Source organism: Harmonia axyridis, chromosome 7 (genome assembly GCF_914767665.1).
Source record: "Harmonia axyridis chromosome 7, icHarAxyr1.1, whole genome shotgun sequence".
In the NCBI taxonomy this organism is placed as follows: Eukaryota; Metazoa; Arthropoda; class Insecta; order Coleoptera; family Coccinellidae; genus Harmonia; species Harmonia axyridis.
The window spans coordinates 36,023,307-36,045,028 of NC_059507.1; the positions used below are offsets into that span (position 1 = coordinate 36,023,307).

Sequence of the window (21,722 nt, forward strand, 5' to 3'; positions counted from 1 at the left end):
ACCTCCTTCCGAATCTCCTCCAGGGATTCCAACTCCGAATCGCAATCGTCTGATTCTGACAACATATCTCCTTTCGAATCTTTCTCTTCCACTTTCGATACAGCCTCGATTATCTTCATATTGATCCTTCTGAACCGCTCAAGTTTTTCTTGTTCAACATGTCGCTGAACGTTGTCTGTATTTATGTCACCCGATCCGTCTTGATGACGCTTTAAGGTTTGAACAGCAAAGCTACAGCGTTCGGTTTCGTTGATTGGTTTTGTTGTTTCGCAGTTTTCTTCCGTTGGTTTTTGTTTGTTTCGGTTTTTCCTACCGGTGTCTATTTTTGATAGTATATTTTTGTATTGCTTGTTGATTACTTTCTTGGTTTTGGGTTTTGTTCGCTCTTCGTTTTGCGCCTTTTGTATTGGGTTTCTCTTCACTGATTTCCATGGTTTTTCTGAATGTTTGTTATCGAGTTGATTCGGATACTTATCATTTTCTGGTTCTGGAGGTTTTGTATCTACTTTGTTTTTATTCATCCCATTATGTTTGGCTTTTTTACATACAGAATCTCCACCCATTTCCGATGTTGCTATTTTCACCCCTTCAGGAAATACAGAGACCTTTGTTTCAAAGATATCATCTTCGTGACTGCTGTAGGGTGTGTTGTTTGGCACTTCGAGTCTCGGAATTTGGCTCTTCCTCAGCGTGGCAGCCGAACGCAGAAAAAACATTGTTATCCTGTATGTGAATGAAAAGGGGAGGACTCAACCACAACACAAATTTAGCATAATGGATCAGCCGATATATTATTCTCAACTTGACAGTTTTCAGCTACATCCCATCATTACTGTCAAATTCATTCGATTCGATGTTGGAGTAATTCGTCCTTCAACTCCACGTTTCAAAGTCACAGGGACATCAATCACCTTAGAAGATCGATTCCGTTGAATGGATGGCAGAAAGCCAAGTGAAGCTCTTAAATCCTACTTTGTGAGTAAAGACGTTATCGTTGTCGAGTTGAATATAATCTATTCATTCGAATGAAAGCTCTAATTCTCTAATTACCTATCGATTTCTTGCATTTGAGGGAAGGAAAACTCATCGACATAGTAGGAAATTCCTTTTATTGAAAGCTATTTCAAGGATTGCTTCAATTCATCCGGCTAGATTCTCATTTCCTGAAAAATGAAGGGGATTTAAAAATACTTCCTTTTTGTTCATCGGAGCTTGAGTTTATGATACAGATTGGGTAATTCCAAATTGAAAATATTTTTTCAACATAATAATTGAGAATCTTTCTCTCAATTTTCTTTCTATCTGTTTTACGTTTGACCGTAACCATGATTTATTATTAACTTATGAGCTCCTAATTATCTTTGAAGATTCTTTATTATTTCAATGTATTAACAGGTTTGAATCGATCCTGGAAATTTTCGAATTATGTAAATTTTTGAAATACACTGCGCAAAAAAATTAACGCACATTCCGATAATCTCAATTTCAATGAAAGTTAACTATACATTGACTTTATAACTTATTTTTTATGTTCTCTCGGGAAGATTTTGAACGAAACAAGACACATTAAATGGAAGAAAAATTCAGGATTTCACCGAATCTTATGTGAGAGAAGAGAAATAAACAATTTTCAAAATACTGTAATGCTGATAAGTGATTTAATACTTGGTATTTCCACCCCTTGCGTTAATTACAGCTCGGCAACGACGGTTCATACTCAAAATGAGTGATTTTAAAATGTTCTGATCTAATCCTTCCCAGATTTCTCTGAGTTGGATTCCTAAGTCATTAAGAGTAGCTGGATGATTTTCTGAACTTCTCAGCCTTCTATTGAGGTTGTCCCAAACCTGCTCAATCGGATTGAGATCTGGACTTCTTGCTGGCCATTGCATTCGACAGACTTCAACCTCTTCAAGGTACTCCTGAACGATGCGCGCACGATGGGGTCTGGTATTATCGTCCATAAAAATGAAATTTTCACCAATGTATGGGTCAAATGGCACTACATGCTCTTCAAGAATGTTCCTTATATACCTATCAGCATTCATAGCTCCATTATCAACGACCACTAGGTCTGTGCGAGCAGTCAAAGATATTCCACCCCATACTATAATCGATCCTCCCCCGAAACCAGTAGTATTCAGGAAATTGCACTGAGCATATCTCTCATTTGGACGTATACAAGGGAACGTCGATCACAATGGTAGAGGCAGAATCTAGACTCATCTGTGAAGAGAACTCTTTCCCAATGGATATGCTCTCTCGCAAAATCCAAACGCGCCCTTCGATGGGCTGGGGTAACTATACTATCTATGTTTTACCAAAAAAAATTGAACTTTGAATAGCTCTTTCTGGGTGTTACAGTTTCTTTGTAGGTTAGTATATGTATATCAATTCAATATGAAGTCATTATAAACTGCTTTTTGCTGAATGATGTTCAGTTTGAAATAGTGATTTTCTGGAATCATGGAAATGTTCTCATTTGTATAGATTATTATACAAATGAATGCTGACAATTCGTGTTTGATGGGATGATTTGATTTGTTATGTACATGCGGGTTGATGAAATATTGAATACTCGTGTGCATTATTGGATCTCATTGCTGTTAAATCAATAGTTAATACAGTTGGTACCTTGAATTTATATATTGAATAGTCTATTTTGGCAGATTCATTCGTTGATTAACGAAAGGAATTTTGAGTTGTCCATTTCATTTCGAATTTTGCCAGTTGCTAAAATTATTTCTTCAAAGTGAATGTTGTGAAATTATGACATAACACTAAATGAAGTCCTTATTTTAATGTTGAATGACCTTTCCCTGTCTGTTGCTATTTTATCACGGACATTTTCCAATTTCACTAATTACCTTTTACCAGATATATCGTAAAATACGAAATAACCGGTTGTCTTGTTCGTAATGTCCCTATAAAATGATTTTATTGCGTTATGTCCCTGTTTCATATATAGGGCAATCGGAGAAATGGCTGAACTGGAGGGATGGTGAAATTCTGACGAAATTTGATGTATTCCGATGGGGAAATCTTTGGAATTCAGTTTAGTGAAGTATCAAAATCGAACGAAGTTATACCTACAATAATATCAATTTTCTTTATGATCAGAATTTATTATACAGGGTGTAGTAAATGAGTTGCGTCTTCTGCATGAAATAATTGTGACAGTTTTTCTTGAAGGACTTTACTTACTGCTCTTATATCGGTCGATATATTGCGCATTTATTGACATGCACTTGAGAATTGTATGTTTATAACTGACGCGAATATGGGTATTGAACTATTATTTGGAAATAAAATGGAACAACACTGTAATATTTCAAGCTGAAAGCCATTTTTGAATTAATTGTTCAATTTGTGATAAACAATCTCTCAAGCATTTTTTTCGAAGAAGACGCCGTTCCGATGTAGAAAAAATTGAACATCTTCAGCATATTTTCCTTTAATACATTTCTATTAAATAGTTCTCAATAATGTAAGAGGTGTTTTTTTTCGAGGTATATAACTTTAAGTTAGCATTACTGTTCAAGATGGCGACCGATTCAACAGCTGTCAAGTGATTTATTCCCAGTTGGTTTGGCAATTCACCATGAATAGACTCACGCCTGAACAACGCTTGCAAATAGTGCAATTTCATTTCGAAAATAATGGTTCTGTGCGGAATACGTATCGCGCACTACGTCTATTTTATTTTGTTTAGCGATGAAGTGCACTTCTGGTTAAATGGCTACGTCAACAAACAAAACTGCCGCATTTGGAGTGAAGCTAATCCTCAAGTGTATGTCGAAACACTGTTACATCCAGAAAAACTGACTGTTTGGTGCCCTTTATGGGCTGGTGGAATCATTGGTCCGTACTTCTTCAAAAACGATGATGGCCAGAACGTTACAGTCAATAGTGATCGGTATAGACCCATGATTACTAACTTTTTCATTCCTGAATTGAACAACCATGATGTCCAGGAGCTGTGGTTCCAACAAGACGGCGCAACATGTCACACAGCTCGTGCCACAATCGATTTATTGAAAGACACGTTTGGTTACCGCCTAATTTCACGTTTTAGACCTGTGAATTGGCCTCCAAGATCTTTTGATTTAACACCGCTAGACCACTTTCTGTGGGGCTATGTAAAGTCATTGGTCTATGCAGATAAGCCACAAACCCTTGACCATTTGGAAGACAACATTCGCCGTGTTATTGCCGATATACGGCCACAAATGTTGGAAAAAGTCATCGAAAATTGGACGTCCAGATTGGACTACATCCGAGCCAGCCGTGGCGGTCATATGCCAGAAATCATATGTAAAATGTAATGCCACAAGATTATCTTGCGGATAAATAGAATTCATATCAATCGAATAATCCATTGTTGTTTTATTGCAATTTAAAGTTCTATAGCTTTAAAAAAACACCCTTCACTTCCAATTTAAGAACATCCTGTATGTATACACCTAAAGAGCATACTAGCAAAGCAGCTCGATTATTTCTTATTACTCAAGAATATTATCTACAATATACCTACCTATCATTAGGAACTAATAAGTTGCAAAATTTATGATCTCCACTTCAGAACAAGGTTTATTTTACTCCTACGTATGCGCTGTCAGAATTCCAGGTGACACTACTGTATGAAACTGAATTTTAGATTGCATTCCACTTGCAAGTGAATTCGTGTAGATATGAGTGTTTTTCCATCTCTTCAATTTGCATCCTCTATACATAAAAAAATATTTCAATGGAAACCCAGCAACAGAAAATTCAATAAAAACGGAAATCGCATATTGCGAATGTATGTATCCGGTCTCATATGAAATTTGCCTGCTCTAATATTCTTTATTGAATTTTTTCTCGTATATTACACTGCATTGATGAAGGGTTGGTCTTTGCATGATAGTATATGAATCAAGGTTTTTCAATATAAAGCAGGAATTTCTGACATAAAGCTTTATTATAATAGAATTTTGAATGAGCTTTGAATATTTCATCTAATAAGATTGGATCCTGAAAAACATTCTCTGAATAATTGAGAATTCAACGATTCATGAAAATGTTAATTCAGTTCCACATATCCGTGTTCATTAGATGAATTGATATTTACACAGGTTTTTTATCTATATACAATTGAAGAATCAAATGGTGTATTTTTCTAACTGAAAAAAAACCTGAAATCTAAAAAAACAATGCACTCTTCAAACTGGTTTATTTTTTCCTTATATTTCGAATAATTAAATGGGATTTCACAAAATGAACTAAATGATGTGAAGTCATGTAGATTTCATTCTCAGTTTTTGTGTCAAATCCCAGCTTCGTACTATAAAGCTGTCCCTCCAAAAAATTATTATAGCAATTACGGTATATGAATTCGAAATTATTATTCAAAAATTTTATTGGCGAAATTTTTGGGTATGAAATCTCGAAGCGAAAAAATGTAAATTCAGTAGGTATATCAAATCTCACAATATCTTGAATTTCGTAAATTGACGTGTACAATTTTTGGAAAAATGCAATTTTTCTTTCATTTCCTGATTGATTGCCTTCAAAATTAATTGATCGTATTCTCGAGATAGAGTGACTAATGTGATGTACCAACAGCATTTTTTCCTGAATTTCGTATGAACAGATCGTATATTTTGGGTTTGCTTCAATTAACTGATTATTATCATCAACATTAACGACATTAACTTATTATTATCAACATTAACTTATTATTATCATCAACATTTTCATTCTTATTATTTATTTAGATATGAGCTATGCCAACTTTTCTTTGTGCTATGTTTAGTATTCACAGATTCTTTTGAATAGTATCTAGGTATAACAAGATGCCAATTTATATATAATATAAATTTATATACAGGGTGTCCCGGGAAGAATGCGACAAACGGATACCATGAAATAAGGTCATCATGGAGGACTCATATCAAGAGGTTTCAATCGCCTGAGTGCCTTCGTTTGGGATATACAGGGGGAAGTTCGTCGTATGACTGAAATTTCACAGGTCAATAACACTTTAACTAATCGACCGAAGAATTTCAAATTTTGAAGTTTTGTCACCCTTTAATATCGCATACCTTCAATATTTCTGAAATCGAGTAAATCAAATCCGGACTAGGAAAATTTCGGGCTTTTCCTATTTTCATAAATATTGGATCATCCTGTACGTGAACATTATGTTATTTTTCTGTTTTCGTAATCGTAAAGAATTAAATCATAATAAAATTTCTAAATCTGTGTTTGGCACGGTTATGCAGGGTGAACAATAAACATTTCCTTATGAGTTAATTTTTTTTGTTCGATAACTCTAATCCACTGAATAATTTCAATTTTTGAAGTTTTGTCACCCTTTACTATCGCCTTCCTTCAATATTTCTGAAATCGAATAAATCAGATCCGGACTAGGAAAATTTTAGACTTTTTCTTTTTTCGTGAATATTGGATCACTCTGTAGGTTAAAATCATGATTTTGTTCGTTTTCGTATCCACTAAATTTCCAAATTTAGGTGTTGAGTAGAAATTGTATATGTATACTGTTTTATTCATGCACTGTTTGTTCGTTTGTTTGCCTGACTTCAAATGTTAAGATGTTTTATACATTATAATATCATTACGACTCCCCATATAATTTTCGATGGGTCAAATATTATACATTAACTGTACGAAACAATAAACAAATCCTCGATAAGATAATTTTTTTTGAAGATACTCAGTAGGAATTTTCTATGTTTCAAGATCAAGTTCTTTTGGAGATACTCATTACTTTTTGAAAAACATAAAAGGAACTAATATACGCCAAATGAAATACATCTTTTTGATAGCTATGATTATAGCTTCTCTCATAAAAACTTTTTCTGCTGAATTGCTAATGACCACATCATCTCAACAACTCAATCTCCCTCATACCACTTCATCATACACCCCATCTCATCCAAACCCTCCCGAAAAAAAGCAACCCCCACCCTCCAGGCAGGAATCCGGCAATAACGCACACTTTTCCATTGCAGGAACGAACGCACACATGCTTTCGTCGTCCCGTCACACAGAAGATCCCAAGATCCATGCCATGAAATATAAATGAGACCGTAAACGTGATACGGTCACGTGGGGGTCGCACCATGGCATCTTCGTGCCCGTTCCGACGCCCCTCGACGCATGCCTCCTCCGCCGACGGCTCGGCGTCCGTGAAGAGGTCCCTGACGGCTAGACAAGCGTCGATCCAGATCCCCCAGGGCGACCAGGAGTCGGAGGACGAGGACAGGAACACGCTGAACCTGAAACATCTGAACGCGGCCATCCTGCTGTTGACTTCGCCGCCGGTAAGGATCAAAAGGTTTTCCCCTTACCCTGTCTAAGATAATATATGAATAAATCACTAGGCTATTTCGCTTACGTTTGGCGTATTTATCTTCGATTGAGGAGAGAATTGTGTGTTTATTGAGCGAACATATCGCTCTATCATTTCGTAACAATCACTGTTATTTTAGAATTTTGAGCAACCGACAACAATATTAATAATTATGATGTTTATTAAATCCTTTTTGATATATACATATGTATAGGATATGTCCACTCCAACAAACTAAAAAACCAAATAAAATCTATAAGAACACTGCACAAAAAAAATTACGCATATTCTGAAAATCTCAATTTTGATGAAAGTTAACTCTACATTGACTTTATAACTTATTTTTATGTTCTCTCGGGAAGGTTTTGAACGAAACAAGACACATTAAATGGAAGAAAATTTCAGGATTTCACCGAATATTATGTAAAAAAAGAGAAATAAACAATTTTCAAAATACTGTAATGCTGATAAGTGATTTAATACTTGGTATTTCCACCCCTTGCGTTAATTACAGCTCGGCAACGACGGTTCATACTCAAAATGAGTGATCTTAAAATGTTCTGATCTAATCCTTCCCAGATTTCTCTGAGTTGGATTCCTAAGTCATTAAGAGTAGCTGGATGATTTTCTGAACTTCTCAGCCTTCTATTGAGGTTGTCCCAAACCTGCTCAATCGAATTGATATCTGGACTTCTTGCTGGCCATTCCATTCGAGAGACTTCAACCTCTTCAAGGTACTCCTGAACGATGCGCGCACGATGGGGTCTGGCATTATCGTCCATAAAAATGAAATTTTCACCAATGTATGGGGCAAATGGCACTACATGCTCTTCAAGAATGTTCCTTATATACCTATCAGCATTCATAGCTCCATTATCAACGGCCACTAGGTCTGTGCGAGCAGTCAAAGATATTCCAACCCATACCATAATCGATCCTCCCCCGAAACCAGTAGTATTCAGGAAATTACACAGAGCATATCTTTCATGTGGACGTCTGTATACAAGGGAACGTCGATCACAAAGGTAGAGGCCGAATCTAGACTCATCTGTGAAGAGAACTCTTTCCCAATCAGCCTCTTCCCAATGGATATGCTCTCTCGCAAAATCCAAACGCGCCCTTCGATGGGCTGGGGTAAGAGCTGGGCCTCTTGCCGCGACACGAGGCCTTAAATCATATTCTCTGAGGCTCTCAAGTAACGTTCTTGAATGGCAGTTGTTACCCGTGGTCTACCCTGTCCTGGTGTTCGGACATTCATAACTGTCTCCCAGAATCGCTGCAACATTCTGGACACACTTGTACGGGAAACTCCAAACCTTTCTGCAATTCTTGTGTATGTCCACCCTTTTTCTCGCAAAACTACCGCTTGGGCACATTCCTCTTGGGTCAAATTGCGTGTTTCGCGTTGCATAGCGATCGAGTGTAGAAAATCAAACGAAAGAAAAACGATTGATCACTAGAATTGATCGAGAACAACTGATTTCAGAATGGAGCCAATACATTCAAAATCTGATAATCTCATCTTTTTTATTCCTGCTTGGAAAAAACATCTGTATTGAAGAGAAACGTTGAATTTGGATAACATATGCATGCATAATTCTGATAAAAATAATTATCATTGAGAACACATTCAGTTGTAGAATAAATTTGAGATTTCCATAATGTGCGTTAATTTTTTTGCGCAGTGTATAAATATTCTGGAGATTGTTTTAATAGCAAAGAATTTATCTTCGATTTGGCTTAGAAACTATTGAAATCGATTAAAAATTAGGAAAGTTTTTGGTCAACGAATTTCAGCAGTGTGTTTTCAGTTCTCCAGAATAGTCACATAGGCACAGCTTGTATAAATGAATTCACGCCGCTACTAATGACTCTAATTAATGTGCAACTGTATAGGAAAAGTTTTGAATCGATTTCTCTGTCTCTGCTTCCATAACATTTTTCCCATTCAAAAACCATCCCCATCGAGTCAAAACTGGGCCAATGCCTCCGTAAATGGCACCGGAACTGAAAACAAAGACCGATCGAACTCAAAGTTTCTTCCCTTCATCGGGCGATATCAAAGCACGAAGCCCCCTCCCCTCGATCTCATCTCGTCATCTCCGAGATCTGATGAAATTACAAAGTATCGATTGAAAAGTGACGGTCCGCTTCCTTGCAATAATTAATGGAAATCTCAAGCACCAAACAATCGGAACTGCTTGTTGTTTCAGCAGCTTCAGCTGGAAAGTATCTCACGAAAGACTTCGAGAACTCCTTTATTTCTATTCAGATGGAATTTACGAAGGGTACGAAATAACTTTCATTTTGTCCGAATCAATAGATGCTTTTCAGAATTTTGCTCAGTGATATCAAAAAGATAACAAAAAGATGGAAGATAGAAAAATGATGAAATTGAAGAGGAGGTATGGTACCATGGTTCCCTTAAATACTGATCATTCCGGAAACCAGACAAAGGAGTTGTGCTAGCTGAAAGGACATGCCATGGTATTTCATGTCTCAATGCTATACCTACATGTGTCAAACATTAGGGTCAAGTAGAAATAGCTACTATAATATTTAGATTGTGGCTTTAGCAGAAAGCAGGTGACCCAGTTATGTCATCCGTAAAGGGTGTTTTTTTTTAGAGCTATAGAACTTTAAATTGCAATAAAACAACGATGGATTATTCGATTGACATGAATTTTATTTAACCGCAAGATAATCTTGTGGCATTACATTTTAAATATTATTTCTGGCATATGACCGCCACGGCTGGCTCGGATGTAGTGCAATCTGGACGTCCAATTTTCGATGACTTTTTCCAACATTTGTGGCCGTATATAGGCAATAACACGGCGAATGTTGTCTTCCAAATGGTCAAGGATTTGTGGCTTATCCGCATAGACCAATGACTTTACATAGCCCCACAGAAAGTAGTCTAGTTGTGTTAAATCACAGATCTTGGAGGCCAATTTACAGGTTCAAAATGTGAAATTAGGCGGTCACCAAACGTGTCTTTCAATAAATCGGTTGTGGCACGAGCTGTGTGACATGTTGCGTCGTCTTGTTGGAACCACAGCTCCCGGACATGGTTGTTCAATTCAGGAATTAAAAAGTTAGTACTAATGGCTCTTTACCGATCACCATCGACTGTAACGTTCTGGCCATCATCCTTTTTGAAGAAGTACGGATCAATGATTCCACCAGCCCATAAAGCGCACCAAACAGTCAGTTTTTCTGGATGTAACGGTGTTTCGACATACACTCGAGAATTAGCTTCACTCCAAATGCGGCAGTTTTGTTTGTGGACGTAGCCATTCAACCAGAAGTGCGCTTCATCGCTAAACAAAAAAAATGGACGTAGTGCGCGATACGTATTCCGCACAGAACCATTATTTTCGAAATAAAATTGCACTATTTGCAAACGTTGTTCAGGCGTGAGTCTATTCATGATGAATTGCCAAACCAAGCTGAGAATAAATCACTTGACAGCTGTTGAATCGGTCACCATCTTGAACAGTAATGCCAACTTAAAGTTATATACCTCGAAAAAAAAACACCCGTTATTAAAGTGAAAACTGTAGTTGAAAAACTACGTTCAATGAAAAGACGAATAAAAACATACGCCAAAAACTAGAAACTAAACCACGAAAAAAACCGGAACACCAAACCCAGAACGACTGAAGTCGCGATACTTGCATTAAGGTTTTTCCATAGTGTCAACAGGAAAAACGGCGGCAATAAATAAATGCAGAGCGGCACGTAGACCTCGTAATGAACGTCGACGCGATAAAGAGAAAAACCTGAACGGTACAGGCAACATTTCACCGCGTTCCGCCCTTTGGGTCGTTTTGCCGGGCGGCAAGATTGCCGCGTCATATCGGATAGACGGTTTCTCTGAGGCACCTCTTGCGGTTGCGACAATGGGAATTTCCACCCGGTAATCTCTTCCTTTGATCGCGAACGAAAGGGGAAAACACCTGAGGGCTGGCAAAAGCCAGGGTTTCCTTGTTTAATGATTTCCGAAGAGGGATTGTTATTTTCCGAACGTTCCGTTCGTTCCAACACTTTCTCCGCTATTATTTATGGAAAAACTATGAGAAAAGCACTAACGAGAAGCTAGGAGCTTTCGAACTCTCGTTATTCATGCTTTAATTGCATCTTTAGAGACCCCAGAACTGTACAGGGTGGGCAAATTTCGATGTTTTAGCACTACAACTTTTAAATCAGAGGAGATTGACAAAATCTGATATACCACATTCTCGTTTTCTTTTTTTGAGAAACTTACAAGAGTAGTATACATTTTTAGCCACCTTCTTTTCTTTTCGAGTTATAATATACTTATATTATTAAGGTACTTTTTACGTTGAATCCTGTAACGTGCTCGTCTTCTTAAGCAGGGTTTTTAATTACGCTAAATTTCTGTACCATTTTTTGAAAGCTAAATTTTTACTGAATTCAAAACTATACAACATCGTATGGTTTGGATCAATATAGATAATAGAAAATGGTCAAAAAGCATTATCATCTTAGAGTCTCAATATTTCTATATAGAAATGAAAATACTAATAGAAGGATACTGTGGTAATTATACGATTCTCATCAACAGTTGAAACCATTGAAATATTGAGACTCTTAGTTGATAAAAGGTTTTTGACAATTTTCTATTATTTATATTCAAACAATATTGAAACAAACCATACGATGTTGTATTTTTCTTTTTTTTTTTATACGCATCTCTCGGGAAAAGACTGAGCTTATAACGCCCTTTCAAGCGCCCCGAGATGAATTTAGAAGAAATCGGTTTGTGCGTGTCTTAAACTGCTGTAAGTTGTAACTAAGGGGGAATACATCTTGAGGTAGGGTATTCCATAGCCTTGCAGTTCGGTAAAGAATATTTTTGAAAACAGTAAAAATTAAGCTTTCAGAAAATTCAACAAAAATCTAGTGTTTCCATTTGAAAAACACAACTTTGGATTATAGCTTCGTAATTAAAAATCTTGTTGAAAACGAGCACCGTTCTAGATTCTCCGTAAAAAGTGCCTGAAAAATGTTTTAGTTTCAAAGCTCTATAATCAGTATTAGCGGAGATATACATTTTTTTTCGATATCGCCATTTTTTCAATTTTCGCTTATAAATCTTAAACAAAAGAAGGTGGCCGACCTCCCACCTCCACCTCCCTTTGTTTAATATGTCGATAATGATGAGTATATAATTATTATGATCACCATAGAACGGCTGGTAATTGTTAGTTAGAGGGTCAAACCTTTGCTTTATGCCAATTTTTGACATGTTTTTATTTTATGACATTTGATCGACAGTATCTCAATTGATATTGGTTTTACGAAAAAGTCTGTGGAAACAAAACTGTAGAGAATTTAATGGTCTACAAATTTGAAAATGAACGTTCTGGTCAAAAACTACTTAGTTTAGAAGTTATGAACAAAAACCTGAAAAAACTTCGAAAATGTTGAGGTTCTTCTTATCAAGTTAGCACAGGGTTCTCGTGATGGATAACTTGACAGAGTCATGCCACAGCACCCCCGAACAACCTTTAGAAGTTTCATTAAGTTCGGAATTTTTTCCGGGCAAACTGTATTTATCTACTGGAATATTATGATATGCAGGTTGGAAAAAAACGCTCTTATTATCATTTTAGTATGTCTCCTTGAACTGTTGAAGCTTGTGATTTTCAAATAACCCCGTATAATTAGAGACAAATTTTATTACACCCAAATTCCATACCAGAAATTTCAGCTTTCTAGGATTCCAAGTACTTCGGTACTTGGAGTACTTGAAGCTATGTTTTGACCAATAAAAGAAGTAAATCAATCAATTACCAGAAAACTGCTAAAGATAGGGGCAAGGAAGTTGATACATAAATAATTGAGAGGCTACGTCAAACAGAAAAGAGTTATAATATAAATAGGGTGTTTTATTAGAAAAATCGAAGTTAGTCAGTAGTTTTTTTTATATAAGAGGCAACACCGCAGTGCAGAAAATATTTCATAGCGATATAACAGTGGTTCCCACCCAAGAAACCAAATTTTCAATAAAATCCTACTTTTCGTACTCCGTAAAAGTCCAGGGTACCTACCATCGACCGTGGCCCACCATACATACATGATACCAAACTGTAACTTTTGAGCTTTTAAGGATCTTTGATGGAGTTCTTAAGGATGTCAGTAACGGCTGTAACAGCCTAAGAGATGGAACTACTTCCCACTTACTTGGAGACAATAATTCTTGTACAAATATAGTCCATAAACTTTTCATCGAGACCAAACACGCATTTCTAAGTCCATCTAAACCCAAGTCTATTCCTCCTCTATGATCTGTTGAAATGTGAGATATAGCCTTGGCGTACCCTGTATTTGATTAAATTTCAAACTTCACTTTCATCAGTTGAAATGGGAACCTCATGGAATTTGCCAAAATCCAACCTTATCATCATTCTATTCAAACCCGATATTCGAAGGTTCCAATTTGCAACCTCCGGCAGAAACAGCGTCGAAGAAAAGATATCAGGTGGCTTTGAAAGGGATGTAGATTGATGAATCGAAATTGTCACAATGAACTGCTTGAACGTGAAAGCGTTCGAAGGTCGACACACGGCCACCTTTGTATTCAAGCTTATTGATTAATCACCGACCCAGAATGCCGTATATTAATATTTCGCGTTGCAGGTGCGATACACGACACACACAGCGTGAAAAACCCGCTGTCAAGCTGAGATGGCAAGAAATTTCGGTAGGCCTATTTTTTTTTGTGCCTTATCGATCTGGCGTTATGATTCGATTAGGCTGGGAGGGTGAGCACTAAAAGCTTTGCCCTTTGTTTTGGCAAGGTATTAATTGAGTTTTTATGGCGGGAATGAAGATTCGCTGTGTTGGCCTAGAGTGTATCTTATTCAAATTGTTCACAATGTACTTTTAGGTGGAGAAATATGATGGTATTATATCATTTCCAACAGAAACCTCAAGGTTCTTAAGATAGTATGTTCTTTAAACTTTTCTACCCAATAAATCGAGAGACCACCGAATCGTATACTAAGTATTATTTGTAGATTCGAGGGGGTTTCATGGAACCGCGACCTTATGGTCTAATTTGCCCTCCATCAGAGCTGTTCTCACTATTAGTCTTCGTAGTCTACAGGCTCTACAGCTCGCCCATCAATTCTTGATTTATGAACACCAGTATCGTTAATGGATTTAAGGAGGTTTCTACCTCACTTCTACACGCCTTTTGTCTAAAGCTTTTTTGCAATTGATAGCGAAGCCGAGGCATTCCATCACCAGATGATCCGGAGTTTCTTCCTCCCCGAAGAATCTGCACTCGTCGTATTCTGCTAGGCTCATTCTCATGGGGTTTTTTCTGAGGCAGCAATGGCCAGTAGGAAATCCAGTGAGCAGGTGCAGCATATTTTCGATAAGATACTTCTTAGATCTCGCAATATCAAAGGTTCTAAGAAACTCTTGGAACCATCCAACCCAGGATGATTCCTCCAGAGTGTTTCTCTGAGTTTTTTCATTCTCCTGAAACTCCTTCTTGTAGGTACAATGGCCTATACCACAGGAAGGCTCAGCACCAACGAAAGTAGTTTGTGCTTCTTTTCTGGCGAAAGTGTTGGTCTCTTGGTTTTCTTTAATTCCTGAGTGACTGGGAACCCGGACTTTATTATTCTTGCCTATCTCGCAGAACACCTTTTTTTTCTCTCGAGTAAATTCACAAAGAACAGAAAGAACACAGTTGAAGTGAGAACTTCATTATGTTGTTATCCAGTGAGTCAGCTTATATTTCATAGTTTGACTCTGAATAAAATGATGATTACTACAAAAACTCACATTGGGGAACAATAGAAGGAACTATTCGAAAATTGAAATGACTTTTCTAATAAATGCCTAAAATTATGATATCGATTTGGATCTCAGAAAGTATTTTGTTGCCTATTTTGTTAGGGGTATTTCAGAAACATTCTTCATGTCAATTGATGTAATGAAATGCGAACAAAATGCATACGAAATGAGGTTATGAATAATCAAAAGTTTTTTGTCCATACTTAATAAGAATAAGGTTTTACTCGGAATATTATAAATGCTGAAGGTGGATTTCCTTCATTTTGTGCAAGTATAAGCATAACCTTTTTTTTTGGATAAGGCTCATTTTTTCAACTGAACTTTATAAGCCTAAAGATCTAAAAAGTCTTTATGAAAAATATATTGTAATATCGTTTGTGAAACACATAATTCCCAAGATTGACGAGGAATTCAGAAACCTGGGTTTTTATCAACACAACCTACTACAGTAGTATTATTCTTAGGAGTTCTTAAGCAACGCATACGGATTCAATTCTTCAAATCACTAACTTGTCCCAACAGCTCCAATTCTCACACCAGTTTTACTATTCCCGGTCGAGAAGGTGCTTCACGACAAACCAAAAGTGCTTCAGTTTTGCGAGTTGTTGAAACATGTACCGTTCCAGAGTAGAGATTCATGGCGTGGCTTGATTTTCGAGCTACTTGGCTTGAGCTTGACGCGATTTCATGTCACGCTCAAGTCAAGAAGTAGTTATTCAATCTCAAGTTGAGTCAAGTATTTATTTATCAAGTACTTGATTCATATCAAGCTACTTGATTTTTTGCAGTTTTATTGTGTGGTGCCATATCAATAAAAACATGATGAAATGAGAAGGAACCTTGCAAAAATAGTATATTGTGCAACAAGTGGGGAAAGTCCAACTTTTCTCGCGAGTGTGGAAGATTGCAGAAATATATGCCGTGCGATGCGTGCATATCAAGCTCGAGTAATATCAAGTAGCTTGATAAGAACTCAAGCACTAAATATCTAAAATCAAGTCAAGTCAAGGTCAAGTATGTAATTTTTCACGAAATTGATTTTCAAGTAAAGTAATTGGTTGAAATGTCAAGCTACTTGGCTTGATGAATCATTATTCCAGAGGCGTTTTTTTTTAACTTATCATTTTGTCAAATATCAAAAGTAACAGCTGCCCAAATAGCGGGCTATTCAAAATAAAACCTCTTATTGAACCTTTCAGAAAATTTGCCAATAAATTTCACTCGAGCCGAATCTGGATACTACCATTCATCAGAACGGGAGGCTCGATACATTTCCATCCCTTGTACACCTTGTTCCACTGCAATTTACAATTCTGCTTGAGTTCCAGCACTTAATCATGCATTGCTGACTGGAAAGGCTCAATTTTGCCAGTGTCACGTCGTCAATTGGTCCAACTGAAGTTGGCAAACTGGACGAGGTCTCATTAGGTATGAATCAAAGGCTGCTTCGGGCTGCGCGCCTCCTCAAAATGATTAAATTAGTTCCCTGGGAACCAGACAGAGGGAAATGCTTGTCTGATTCACGTCAATTATTCCCAACAACGTCCGTAAATAATTGATTTCTTCTGGAGTGAGCTTAGAATGAGTGGTGGAGATTCATCAGCAACGCGGAGTTTCAATTATTGGAAGGGTTGCTGCCTGAACTGGAAGTAATTTGCATGTTCTGAAGGCCAAGTATCATGTTGCAACTGGTTTTAATTGAAAGGGATAGAGTTTTTTACCTTATTGGATGATTCGTTTTAATTGGAACTTTTTGAAAAAATATTCCATATTTTCGTGATCACAGTATTGATTTAGAGTGTCGAACTACAATGAGCAATTCAAACTCCTTGCAAAATTTCAAACTGATCGCATCAATAGTTAGAATACATCGAGTACAGGCTTACCCCTCTGTTACTACTGTTGATTCCTGCGAACTATTTTTGTAATTCTTAATTACCATTCCAAGATTCGTGCAAAAGCTCATGTTGATATTGTCCTCAGAACCATGGAAAAATCAACCAGAATTTTGAATGAATGAGGAACCACTGACGTGAGCCAGTAGGATCTTATTTTGTAAAGGGTGTTTTTTTTCGAGGTATATAACATTGAGTTGGCATTACTGTTCGAAATGGCGACCGATTTAACATATGTCAAGTGATTTATTCTCAGTTTGGTTTGGCAATTCATCAAGAATAGACTCATGTCTGAACAACGCCTGCAAAAAGTTCAATTTCATTTCGAAAATAACAGTTCTGTGCGGAATACGTATCGCGCACTACGTCCATTTCAATTTGTTTAGGGATGAAGCCCACTTCTGGTTGAATGGCTACGTCAACAAACAAAACTGCCGCGTTTGGAGTGAAGCTAATCCTCAATTGTATGTCGAAACACCGTTACATCCAGAAAAACTGACTGTTTGGTGCGCTTTATGGGCTGGTGGAATCATTGGTCCGTTTTTCTTCAAAAACGATGATGGTCAGAACGTTACAGTCAATGGTGATCGGTATAGAGCCGTGATTACCAACTTTTGCTGGTGGAGCTGTGGTTCCAACAAGACGGCGCAACATGTCACACAGCTCGTGCCACAATCGATTTATTGAAAGACACGTTTAGTGACCGCCTAATTTCACGTTTTGGACCTGTGAATTGTCCTCCAAGATCTTATGATTTAACACCGCTAGACTACTTTCTGTAGGGCTATGTAAAGTCATTGGTCTATGCGAATGAGCCACAAACCCTTGACCATTTGGAAGACAACATTCGCCGTGTTATTGCCGATATATGGCCACAAATGTCATCGAAAATTGGACGTCCAGAGTGGACTACATCCGAGCCAGCCGTGGCCGTGGTCATATGCCAGAAACCATATTTAAAATGGAATGCCACAAGATTATCTTGCGGATAAATAAAATTCATGTCAATCGAATAATCCATCGTTGTTTTATTGCGATTTAAAGTTCTATAACCCTAAAAAAACATCTTTTATATACCTAAAAACTTCAGTTTTGGTGCAATTCACCCGTATATCAGGTCCTAATTTAAGCTTATTTTTTTTATGATGTTCTCCTTGAATTTTAAATTCGAAGCTATCTACTGAAGCTATCTTTTTGCACAAAGCTAGCATTTGTTATTTTTCATTATAGGGGTTTTTCAATGTGAGACTTCATAAAATAGCCCACCATCTGGGCAGGAGTCATTTTTGAAGATGTCGTTTTTGACATTTGACAAGTGAAAATAACCTTATTACTAAAAATGGACAGTGTGGAGTCACACTAAAGCACTTTTGGGTCGGTGTGAAGCACCTTCTCGGCAGTAGTGAAACTGAATGAAAAATTTGAGCTGTTGAGACAAGTTCTTGATGTAGAAAATCGAAACAGTGAGCAAGGCTCAAGAACACCTGAATATATTGCTGCTGTAGCCCGTAGTGTTGATGAAAGCCTAGGTTTGTCGATTCCTTGTCGATCTTGATAATTGGGCATCCAACAAACGACCTTACATCGGAATTGGAAAATATTGATTTGAATGACGTTTATTTTCAACAACACGACTCTTCGTGCTACACAAGCAACGAAACAATCGTAATTTTACTAGAGAAAATTCCAGGTGGTGATGGTCACATTGGGCCATCGATATCTTGTGATTTAACAACTTTCGACTTTTTTCTATGGAACCAAGTGATGGTTAGGGTCTAAATCAATGGTCCACAATCGATTCAATACCTTAAATATGGAATTTGTGAACTTATCGAGGATATACAGTCACAAATGTTCGAATTGATCATGAAAAATTACATGAAAATGATATAGTGCTGTAAACGTATTCGTGGCGGCCATTTGGCCGATATCGTTTTCTATGGTTGATGTATACCTTTCTTCTTAAAATGATATAAAGATACATTGATTTTTCTTGGAATTAACTGGTTTTTTCATATCAAAATGAAACTGCTTATTGAAAAACCCTTCATATGGGCAAAAATTTCAACCGTATTTATATTTTCTCTTCAAATAAGTCCAACGAATTATTCTCTAAAATATTCTAACTTTGCTTATCAGAGAGCCTACACCACGAAGATAAATAATAATGCTGAAAGCAACCTTTGTTACAGAACAATGTTTGTAGAAATTTATTTGAGGGGTTGCCTAAACGTGAACAATACATTTATGTAAAATTGTGTTTACCCAAACGCAATAATTTGGACTGTATGAATGCTGAACATCTCCCTAATGTGGAGCTGCATAATCAGATGAGGAAAGGTTGCGCTTGCCGAATTCGTGGGTGAAGGGTACACAAAAAACTTGCAGAGCTTGCTTCCAAAAAAGATTAAAACGCGTTGCAGATTCTAAACAAAGGTATATCATTCACCTTTTCCGACAAAGCTCATTAAAAGAAATCAGAACATATGATAATCTTCGTAGGGCCCACATTTTGATATGCAAAGGAAACACAGGTTTCCCTAATACAGAACGATACTGTAAAATTGTTTCAAATATACACGAAAAATATAGTTATTTATTATACCTACTCCGATTAATTATTTTTCAAATAATGCACCTGATGAAGTTTAAATAAAGATTTTTGTGGTATTTGGGATCGCAGAAACTGGCCAAGTTTGTGAAATAAGTCAAGTAACAATAGATTATATTGCATATTCTGTAACGTTATTAACTGTGAAACTCAAAAATACAAAAAATGATGTGAACAAGGGATTTTTCATTCGTCCAGCCTGTTCCAGCATATCGAAATCTATCAAATAAAATTGTGGGTAAAATTCAGATTCATAAGCTGCCTGAAACAGTAGCTATTTTCCTTCTACTCAAAAATGCTAACACAAACAGGTTTGGAAAATTCACTCGGAAACATGGGATTCAGCGTACAAATCTCCAAGTCGCTCTGGCTCCAATGGAACAGTGAAAGAATCGAAACATGAGTGCGATGCCATATCAAATAAAAATCTGGTCTTCGCAAACGGCCGCTGGCAGACGTAGTGGGGATGTGTTGTTCCATTCGTTTGATATGGTCTTCTGGAAAAACCTCCTGAGTTGTTTTAACCTTATAAGATCGATAACCATTTTTTTCCAAAATATTCCATCACTCATATCGACTTGTTCGGCAATTTGATTACTCGAACAAGGTTCACTGATTTCAACAGCAGCACATACATCTACATCTCTATTCAGATGATTTTCATTTATGGTTTAGGTGGGTCTATCAATTCTGCAATGATTACATTGTTGTAAACATGCGGATCTTGAAGGTATCGTCCTATCTTCAGAGGCAACAATGAATGAATTCATTGTCTCCTGAATTGATTGACCAACATAATTAATATTCAAACCGATATGGTTTAACGCAAATCACGTTAGGATTGCGACTGATTCCATCGCGCCCGCAGGTCGAGAGACTTCAGACCCGACTAACAGATCCCCCCACTACGCTTGCCAGCGGTCATTCGTGAAGACCAGATTTTTATTTGATATGGCATCGCATTCATGACTCGATTCTTCCACTGTTCCATTGGAGCCAGAGCGACTTGAAGATTTGTACCCTAAATCCTATGTTTCCGAGTGAATTTTCCAAAACTGTATACAGATCATTCATTTCGAAGATCGTCTTCTACACTCTTTAAGTTGAATCTGGAGGAGACTTGATGATACTGAAGAAACATGTCGGTTGGAAGTCATCAAGAGTTACTGAAGGGTATGTTGATGAATGGGTAGCACACAGGAAATAAATAGCGAATAAAGTGTTCCGAACATGTGGTAGTCCCGAAACAACACCCGATTTGCAACCAAGTACATCGAAAGGACTTGTGTTTATATTCAGTATTTTGAAGTCAGAAGACAATGTACTTATTATAAAGTGAAATGGACTGGTAAATGTAACCTCTCGTAAACATAGCCTTTTTATGATGTGGTAATATGAATATGGACTACTGGAATTAGCAACAATTCAATGAGTGAAGGAACCCAAGTGATATAGCCTCGTAGATTCCATATTGAGACACTTGTCTTCCTTAATCCTGTGGGAAATAGGTTCGTACTTTCTGGATAAGCTCTCAAACTTCAAAAGTATATTGTTCTCATATTTCAAAGGTTATAGTGCTTACTAATAGGCGAACAAAAACCGAAATATTATACGCGAAAAATAACGAACTCGAACATAAACTAACCGAGTAGAATTATCGAAGGTGATTCCTCCTGGGAGCCTTTACAGACAGAGGTAGAGTCTCAAGTTGTGTTAAATAAGTAGGAGGCAAACCCAAACAGGAAGGGTGCCCGTATAGCCGCCTCCAAAGTAATGGAGAAACCGAACCAACGGAAGTATTAATCGGATAGAACTTATCGACTAAGCCGAAGAGATCCATTGTGTGTGGCGGCATAATTGATGAGCTTCAATTTGGCCGAATAAGGATCCGATTTCCAATTAGAGCGGGAGTTGCGTTGACCTTTACCCGGAACTCTACGCTATTCAGTAACAGTGAATGAATTGGTTGTAAATATATATTACCTGTAGTTTTACTCCTGTCGATAAATTAGGAGGATAAACT

The 21,722-nt window shown here is 37.1% G+C and overlaps 2 protein-coding genes across 5 annotated transcripts in view; one reads left to right on the plus strand and one right to left on the minus strand.

Moving 5' to 3' along the window:
• LOC123685012 (guanylate cyclase soluble subunit beta-1) overlaps window positions 1-21,722 on the minus strand; it is a 73,776-nt gene that overhangs the window by 46,944 nt on the left and 5,110 nt on the right. The window lies entirely within an intron of this gene.
• Window positions 1-21,722, plus strand: part of LOC123685010 (head-specific guanylate cyclase) — a 146,091-nt gene that overhangs the window by 20,839 nt on the left and 103,530 nt on the right. For 2 of the 4 annotated variants that reach the window (XM_045624558.1, XM_045624560.1), the window contains exon 2: window positions 7,014-7,325. In XM_045624558.1, coding sequence (XP_045480514.1) covers window positions 7,125-7,325 — 201 coding nt within the window. In that variant the 5' untranslated portion in view covers window positions 7,014-7,124. Of the gene's footprint in view, window positions 1-834; window positions 976-1,072; window positions 1,235-7,013; window positions 7,326-21,722 lie in introns of those variants that run through there. The other 2 variants (XM_045624559.1, XM_045624561.1) reach the window with 2 other exon arrangements.